The sequence below is a fragment of the Hyaena hyaena genome, unplaced genomic scaffold (assembly GCF_003009895.1).
Source record: "Hyaena hyaena isolate Hyena2069 unplaced genomic scaffold, ASM300989v1 scaffold_1045, whole genome shotgun sequence".
Lineage (NCBI taxonomy): Eukaryota > Metazoa > Chordata > Mammalia > Carnivora > Hyaenidae > Hyaena > Hyaena hyaena.
The window spans coordinates 606,893-615,983 of record NW_024081679.1 but is presented as its reverse complement, the minus strand read 5'-3'; the positions used below and the strand labels follow the sequence as shown (position 1 = coordinate 615,983).

General features: G+C 38.1%; 1 protein-coding gene across 1 annotated transcript in view; it reads left to right on the top strand.

The window, feature by feature from the left end:
* Nucleotides 1–7,683: 7,683 nt before the first annotated feature.
* Nucleotides 7,684–9,091, top strand: part of TINAG (tubulointerstitial nephritis antigen) — an 85,398-nt gene continuing 83,990 nt past the window's right edge. Inside the window, exon 1 of the mRNA XM_039222047.1 lies at nucleotides 7,684–8,029. Within this exon, the coding sequence (XP_039077978.1) occupies nucleotides 7,684–8,029 (346 nt within the window). The remainder of the gene's footprint in view (nucleotides 8,030–9,091) is intronic.

Genomic DNA, 9,091 nt, shown 5'->3' with positions numbered 1-9,091 from the left:
TGTGGACTAAACTGTTGATGTCCCTGACACAGATAACCCACATTTTTTATATTTATATTTTATATTTATATTTATTATCATTTCGCTCATAAATTGAGTCACAGAAAGATTAAGTGACCTCTCAGAGGAATAGGGCAAAACATAATGGCCAAAGCAGGAGGCTAGGTTTGGTTCTCTTCGAATCCAGATCCCACACTTTATTTTCTTGACCCCACTATTTTAAATGAAGTAATTTCACATGCGTTATTTATATCCTTCTATATTGCTTTTAGAGATGTGTTCTCCCCCTTCTTCCTTCCTTCCTTCCTTCCTTCCTTCCTTCCTTCCTTCCTTCCTTCCTTCCTTCCTTCCCTTGGAGCTTTGAAACATTTTAGAAAGAGGTGTTAGTTTCCATTCTCCCTTTTGGTTGTGATCATGCAAGCACTTTCCTTCTCATCTTCCATCTTCCGGTGTTCCCTAAAGCAGCTGCTCAGAATGACTCAGCTTTTCCATTCAGAAGTGGTTCTTGCTTCACGGCCTGGAGGAAAAGACCCATCCTGGAATAATGCACCAAAAATCGCCTCTTTCTGATGAAAAAAAAAAAAAAAAAAGGAGCCCTGTCCTTGTCTGGGTCATCATCCCTTTCTCAACACACACACACACACATCTTTCTCACTCCATGTTTCATCTCATTTTCCTCATTCTGTTCTGATTAAACATCATCCTTTTTAAATGGGTCCTTATTGCTCTCTCTGTGAGTAAATGGGATGTGAATACCCTGAGGACCCCCATTCACAAATGCGAGCTCTCTTCTATCCTACAAAGGGAAGAAATAGTTGCTGAATATTAATAGCTCACCAGAGATTAGAATTCAGGATTAGACAAGATCTGCCTAGTGCATTTATTATCCAAAAGTGAGTGATACGATAGGGAGGGGCAGATCAAGAAAATAATTTAGAGAGGAAACTAATATATATGGAGTGCCTATTTGTATCTGGTACAAAAGCTTTTCTACTTGTAAATTTTCAATTTATGGGCTCTCACTATGTGAATGAAATTATGCTGCAATTAAAAGCACCCACCATCAATAGATGGGGTAGGTAGTAATGTTAGGTCACGTTAGTCATTGTAATTCTTGAGTCCTAGACAGGAAGTCTGCCTTGCGTGTGTTAGTTTTGAGGTAATTTATGATCATGATTAACCTCATCATAGCAGATAAAAGCAAAATAATTGCCAAAAAGAAAATACATGATGGGATGGAAAGTAGATATAATTTTTATAAATTAAAAGTGATAAAGAGAAGGATAAGTATTGCATAAGTGTATGAAATGACTCATTTTTAAGTCGGAATGAATCCAAAGGACGTATCACAAATCATAAAATACTTGAAAGCCCTGAGTCTGTACCATTGAAATTACTAGACAAGAAATGAGGAATGGTGATTGAAAAAAATACAGCAGTGTTGGGACATGTGGCTGCAGCAGTTGTTTTTCAGTCCGACCCTATCTCCCATCATAATTTCTCAGGATAAGACCTTCAGACTGGCTTGCTTTTATTCCAGGTGATTTTAATCTGCCTCCAGCATGCAGACTACTGTCTTAGGAGTTCAGAAGTGAGGCTATGTAAATGAAAAGGTTTGTAAGTATTGAGTGTGCTGTTATAAAATTAGGATGATCCCCGCAAGCTGGTAGAAATTCCACAGGCTGGAAGCTCCTTCAGATTTCACACATTAAATCCAGTGACAAGGCAGTAAATACTATTGCCAAATGCTAATGAGTTTTCTGTTACCTGTGTACAGATCATCACGAAAGTGGTTCATCTTATCGACATATTTCCATATAGATTCAACAGTCATATCCTGAAAAAGATTCCTAACTGAATATATCTATTGGCCAAGAGATAAGATTATATTTAGTTTTAAGTTATTTTAGGGAGATGTGTCTAGGACAGCAAACTAAAGCCTTTGAGTCTCTTTGGATTTTAAGCACATTGACTTAAGATCAGCCTTGTGCAAACTAATTCTTTGCAAGTAAAGGAGCTTCTGCATGGTTACATTACTCTCTAATAAATCATTTTATTTAATCCTCAAAACAACTCTGTAAGTTTCTATTTTGATATTTGAGTTAAGCAAATTTATAAGAACTTGACCAATGTCTGGTAAGGAATTTCAGTTTCATTCTTATTTGAATCCAAAGCTAAGACTCATTCTCATATACCATGATGTCTCTCATAAAAATGGATGAGGGACATTTGGAATTTCTTATAGTTCATGAAAAAAAAAGTGATTAAAAAAACTTTTAATAGGACCCATGAAGTTCCAAAATAAAATTCTTCACAAATACATTTATTCAAATATCTTACAGAGTCATGCTTCAGCCCTGCCTGATGATGGGCAGTGTCATTCACTTTCATGAATTTTACTATCAACTATATGTTGATGACTTCTAAATTGACACTTAACAAATGGAAGCCAGCTCCTCATTAGACATTTTGATCTGGATAACCCATCAGAAAATCAAACAATAATTTGCAAACTAAGCTAAACTTTGCCCTAAACTGCTTCTTCTATAGCTAATGCTACTATCTGGTCATTTACACCAGAAATCTGGAACTCATGCTAGGCAGCCCCTATTACTTTATCCCCATATATAATTAGATATTTATAAGTATTAGCTCCGTTATATGTCTCTTATTTACTTTCTATTTCAGAACCATTTCTCAAGGGGAAGTTCCCATCATCTTTTGCCTAGATGACTACGGTAGTTTCCAGACTAATCTCCCAGTTTTCAATCTCCCCCTCATCCAATCTAACTTCTATTCTGACATAACTACCTACCAAAAATGGTATCCTGGCCATATCTTTGTCTTGTTATGGATCTGTAATAACTTCCTACCAGAAGGATTCTTTACTTACAAGTGTCAGACACTGACTTGTTAGTTTAAAGTTCCCCTAAAAGCATTTTTGAAGGATATTGATATTCACAAAAATTAAGGAAAAACTGATCAGGGATCTTGGTTAGTAATTCATGGGCAGTTTGGGGAGTCTCAGTATCTGAATGACTCAGCTCCATCTGGTCTATATATCGCCACTCCACTCAAAATTCAAATTCTTAGGAGACTGTGACTGGCTCAGCTTACATCACAGGATACCTCTAGGAGGTAGTGAAGGTGAAGATCAGTGACTGATGGTTTTGCCAGGACTATATGAAATGGGAGAAGAGCAGATCCCCAAAGGAAAATTTATGCTGTTACTTAACAAATAAAAACTGATTCCTAACCCTTTTCATTTTTAAAGTCTATGCTTAGTATATTCTTGTCATTCAAGGTCAAAAATAATCTAACCCCTGCCAGATTTTCAAATATATCATGTGTTTTCTGTTTCTCAGTCTAGAATTATCTGTCTGCTTTACATGACAAATATCCCTACTTGGCTCTTTAAGACTGCCATGAAATGTCATTTCGTCAGTATTATCTTTCCTAATTCTACCTGGAAGGATTGAATTCTACCAGGCTCAAATGGACACATCCTCCTGGCTCATCAAGGTTTCCTTTTGTGCCTGATGGTCTAAGTCAAATAGCCTCTCTAGGTATCTTAATCTGCAAATGCAATTCTATGTTTGAAAATTTAAAAAAATGGAAATTGATGTTGAAATCTCTGTTTTTCAAAAAGTAAAAAGAGGAAAGTAAGCCTGTTTAATTATTGTAAAAGGTTGGAAGGTTTTGAGCAAAATTTCTAAATCCTGGACCTGGGCCCAAAGTCCTGAAGCACGGTCAGTTGGAGGCCTACGGCAAGATCTTCTTCTCTGTTTCATGGGTCTGCTAAGCCTTTCATTCTTTTTGGTGTTCTCAGTAATGTATCATCAGAGATCAGATCTGCATTAACAGGTAACTTTTACAGAAGAGGGGAGTTTCACTTGAGTGTTTTAACAAAGGACATTCAATCAGTGAAAATCGCTATGATCCTTTCCTGGATCTTTACCCCCCTAATACTTTCTCCACTTCAGAAATCACTTGGTTAAAAGGGATGTAGAAGATGATCCAGGTCATGGCTAAGGCCAGGCTTTAGACAAGGTGAACATTTAGACAGAAAGAATGGATGGAGCAATGCATATTATGTGTTAGTGTATGTACACTATTTCTTTGATCCTTGCAACCATCCATAACGGCAGCAGTTATAATGATTATCTTTACATCAGTTTTTTTAAATTTTTATATTTTACAATGTGAATGGGAGTGAGGGCAGAGAGAGGGAGAGAGATGAGAGAGAGAGAGTGTGTGTGTGTGTGAGAGAGAGAGAGAGAGACAAAGAGAGAGAATATCTTACTCAGGCTCCATGCTCAGCACAGAGCCTGAAGTACGGCTCTATCCCATGACGCTGAGATCATGACCTGAGTCGAAATCAAGTCTGACACTCAGTCTCCTTTGTGCAATGGAGGTTATAAAATATCACAGGAATAGGGAATGTGGCACTTTTCTTATCTAACATATAACTCATCCAAGGATAATGGTCAAGTTGGAAGAGGATGTGACATGGTGAATTCTACCCTTTCTATATACACACACACTGAACCCAAAATTTTTGAAATAACACCTCTAGAGTATGTGTGTGTGTGTGTGTGTGTGTGTGTATTTATATATATATAACCACACTAGCTGTTGTCTCAAAGTGACCATTTATTTGAGGTCCAAATGATCAACATTTATATCAATCCAAATTGCAAGTAAACATAACAATTTTATTTTTTCTGATTTCCTGTTCTTTAAAAAATTGTTGTAATATTTTGATAGGAATTTATAGGATTCAGCAGGCAGAGAGGGAATGGTTATATAGGACCTGAGGAACCTGGGTGAGGAAAATCACCATTTTTGGAACAATGCTGGGAGTATCTGACCAAAACAAATCCCCTTAGGCATAAAGTCCCTCTTAAGTGTGTAACAGACACCACCTACTTCCCCTCAGGTTCCCTTCAGGAATTGACACTCACAATGCCTAACTAAAAAAAGTAAACCATAAAACTTATGTTATACAAGGGACAGTATGACCAGGCTGACTCCTCACACAGTGGAGTTGAGCCAATCAGGAATAGACAACCCAGCACCTGGAGCTATCCAGCCAGTAAAGGTAGAACCTGAGAAGGAACGAGGGGGAAGGGCTGGGGTTGGGGGTGGGTTGACCAGAACCTTAGGAAACAAAAGCCCTTGCCTATAATCATAGGTATTCACCATCAAATGCCCCCTTTCTATAAAGAACTTTCAAACTATTCTTACTTCCTGATCTTATATTCTAAAAACTTTTGCTTGCTGCTAATTTTGTGTCCATCTCTTCATTCTTCAAAGTGGTGAGACAGTGAATCCTGGGTATTGGCGTAAAAAGTCCTGCAACAAAATGTATAAATCAGTGTTTATCCATGGTGTCCTTATTGGTGGTTTTGGTCAGATAATTCTTTGTTGGGGGTTTAGCCCTGTGCTTTCTAGGATGTTTAGCACATCCCTAGCCTCTACCCATTGGATGCTTGTGGAACCTCCTCAGTCAGGGCAGTAGAAACTATTTTCAGATACTATTAAACTTCTCCTGGGATGCAAAGTGACCCCTGTTGGAACCATTGGTCTAAAGGAATACATTGGTAATAGAACTTGTGTCAAATATGTTCCTTTAGTGTGAAGTTACTTTGCAGAGATATTTTAAGGCCTTTGTCAACACAGAGAAGACGGATTGGTAAAAGCAAGATATTATAGTTCTGGTAGATAGACTCACCAGACAGTGGTAAACTACAGTATTTAACCATATGCTATAAAGAAAAAGTTAAGGAGCCACTGTGCATCTCTTCTGATTATGAAACTCCTAGTCTTGCCTTAAGAGGGGGGCTATGTAGATAACAGAGATAATTCTTCCAAGGAGTGAGGAAAGTAGGGTGCCAAGAAAGTCGCTTAACCAACTGAGCCACCCAGGCACCCCAAGAAAGTGTCATTTTGGATGGACAGTGTGGGCAAGGTTTGTCTGAAAATGTGTCATTTGCAAAAGAAAAATTTGAAAGAGGTGAACAATTGTGCCATATGGATATCTGCAAAGCATGTTTCAGGCAGAGAGAAACCCAAGTGCAGAAATCCCAAGATAGGTGTATGCCTCACATGTTGAAGAATGGCAAGGGTAGTGCGATCATTGGAAAAAGATGAGCAAGGGGTAAAGATCTTGAACTCCATTATTAGTCTCTTAGGCTCCAGTCTGTAATACAGTGCTAAATGCTACAGAAGATTCATGTATGCTAACGATGGACACAGATATTTGGGAATTGGAGGTGAGGGGATCATTGGTCATACATGGTGAGGATGTTGACAGCACTTTGCTGTAGTTTGGGCACTCAGTGAATGGTAAGGAAATTTCTACTTATCATTTTGGAATAGGAGAGTCAGTGATTATGGAGAGTGATGCCAATACCATGTAAATTAGAAGCAAAAACGATAAAGGGACTTACACTAGTTTATAGCCAGAGAGGAAGGGGCAAGAAAATGTGAATGAATGACATTTGAATTGGATAATTTATGGGACAAAGTCAAGGAACAAGTCTGAGGGGTTGGAATTATGAATTAGCCTGGGAGATGACTCTTGTTTTATAGGAAAATAAAGGAGGACCAGAGAAGGAAATTGTGAACCTAAAGTCATAAAGCCAATTAAACAATAGCCAGGGACCAGAGTCCAGGTTTCCTGCTTGTCAAGACAAGTCCTGTCTGCTAGGCCATCCAGCCACTTATGCTGAATCATCGTCCACTGGTTACTTATCCCAAATCCAAAAGGAGCTATTGTAGTTAATGAATAAACACAAAACAAAACCCACTGTAAATGCACACCTCTACAGAAACACTAAATACATCTTGACCTTTGGGTTTCCTTCATGACACCCTCCCCCTGGCAGTTTTTTTTTTTGTTTTTGTTTTTTGTTTTTTTTTTTTAGCACAGAGATTGACTTTTCTTGACTGCAAAATGCCTTCCAGATACTGCAGGTTCCTACACCAGCGCCAAGTAGAGACCTGGGTGGAAAGACCTAAGATCACCCTCAGGGAATTTCTAGCTGAATTAGGCTCCACTAAGCCTTGAAATCAAAATGCTTCTGGTAGGTAAATGGGCTACAGATGGGAAATCAAGCCAGTGTGTGACTGGGCATGATTTAGAGCAACTGTTACTGATATGACAGATCCTAGCAGGCAACCTCATGAAAGCCTGGATTTCAGCTGCAGCGCAAGTAGGTGAAATGAATAATTGTGTTTTTGACTTTCCAATTTCCTACACCTTGCCAGTGGTTATTGAAGCTATAATTTGGGCCATGTGTATTCCAGAGAGGTTTCTGATTTAAGAATCTAGATTTTTTTTTTGAAGACAAGCAATATTTGATGTATTTCATCTATGATAAGATTTTATGTATTTATTTTTATGGTGGTGAATATTTTTTGTGTCATATGAAATATTATACATTTTTAACTTTGAAGGAATGACAAGGATCTATTTTTAACACTCACATTATCTTGGCTAAACATTGAAATTCTTGTTTAATGTTTAACTACACGAAGAATACTCAGTTCAAGTAAAGGATCCATTTCAGGATTCAGGCTGAGTTGTCTTGATAATTAGAATTCAGGTTCCACAGAGAAGCCCCAAGCCAAGAGTATTGGATCTAATAGAAAGTGGGAGCCCTACCTGACCTCTAGAGAATGTGGATCGGATATAAGATCTTAATCTTTTCCTATCTTATCACAGAAATTTGGATGGAGAAACAGTATTTATCTCAAACAGAAGGAACCAATTTCAATAGGAATCACACCATTTTGGAAAGTTCTCGATTCAAAAGATCCACTTTCAAAGGACAATACTGTAGAAGTTTTGGTTGTTGTGAAGACAGAGATGATGACTGTGCCACTCGGTTCCATGAGGCAAATGCAGTGTGTTACTGTGATAAATTCTGTGAAAGGGAAAATTCTGATTGCTGTCCTGATTACAAGTCATTTTGCCAGGAAGAGAAAGAATGGCCTCCTCACACAAAGCCTTGGTATCCAGAAGGTAGGCTTCGGGAATGTGTTTGAGCAATCTCCTAGTTCATTACAAGATCTGTCCAACTTTCTCTTCCTTTCCTTCCTTCCTATCTTCCTCTCTCTCCTAAAATGAAGTGAAAAATGAATATTATGATTAAATAAATTTCCTTTCGAATGTTCAAGTGCTTTGGTTTGGTTGCAGGATACCACATTGTACTAGCACCTTCAAGAAAATTCTTATGTGATGACCATGAATGCTGGTATGAATCATGTTGTGAATACTGACTCAGTGTATTTAAAGGCTACTTAAAACTCTTTCTTTCTGGGGTGCCTGGGTGGCTTAGTCGGTTGAGTGTCCGACTTTCGCTTAGGTCGTGATCTCGCGGTTCGTGGGTTCGAGCCCCGCGTCGGGCTCTGTGCTGACTGCCGGCTCAGAGCCTGGAGCCTGTTTCAGTCTGTGTCTCCCTCTCTCTCTGACCCTCCCCTGCTCACGCTCGCTCTCTCTCCTAGAAATAAATAAAACACATTAAAAAATTAAAAAAAAAAAAAAACTCTTTCTTTGTGAAATGTTTTTACAAAAGGCTCTTAAACTCTTAAGCTTTTTTACGTGTAACCTTTTAGGGGATCTCATCATCACAGGCCTGATCATCTGCAGATTTGTGTAACATTTTGCTTATTATGTCATATGACCAATGGACATCCTAGCATTATAACCTGTGGTATAACAGTGCCATTAAAACCAGTGCAAAAGCAAAGTCAAGTCAGCTACTTGCCTAGGTAATACCAGATAGATTTTTCATGTGTATTTTTATTTTGTTTGGTTTTGCTAATCTGGGAATTTTTATACCATTGAAACAAAGGAGAATTTCATATAGAGTAATTAGGAAAGTTGAAGATTGAGTGGATAAGTACAAATAATTCATAAGGGGGATGATGGTAGATACTATATAGGTCTAATTATAGAAGAATGGTTACAGATGCTGAGCAATCAATATATCCAACATTTGCAACAAAGCACAAAACAACACACTTTTGCTTAAAGCCTTATTTTTTTGTTGTTGTGGTTGCCTGTCACATCAAATCTCCTCAG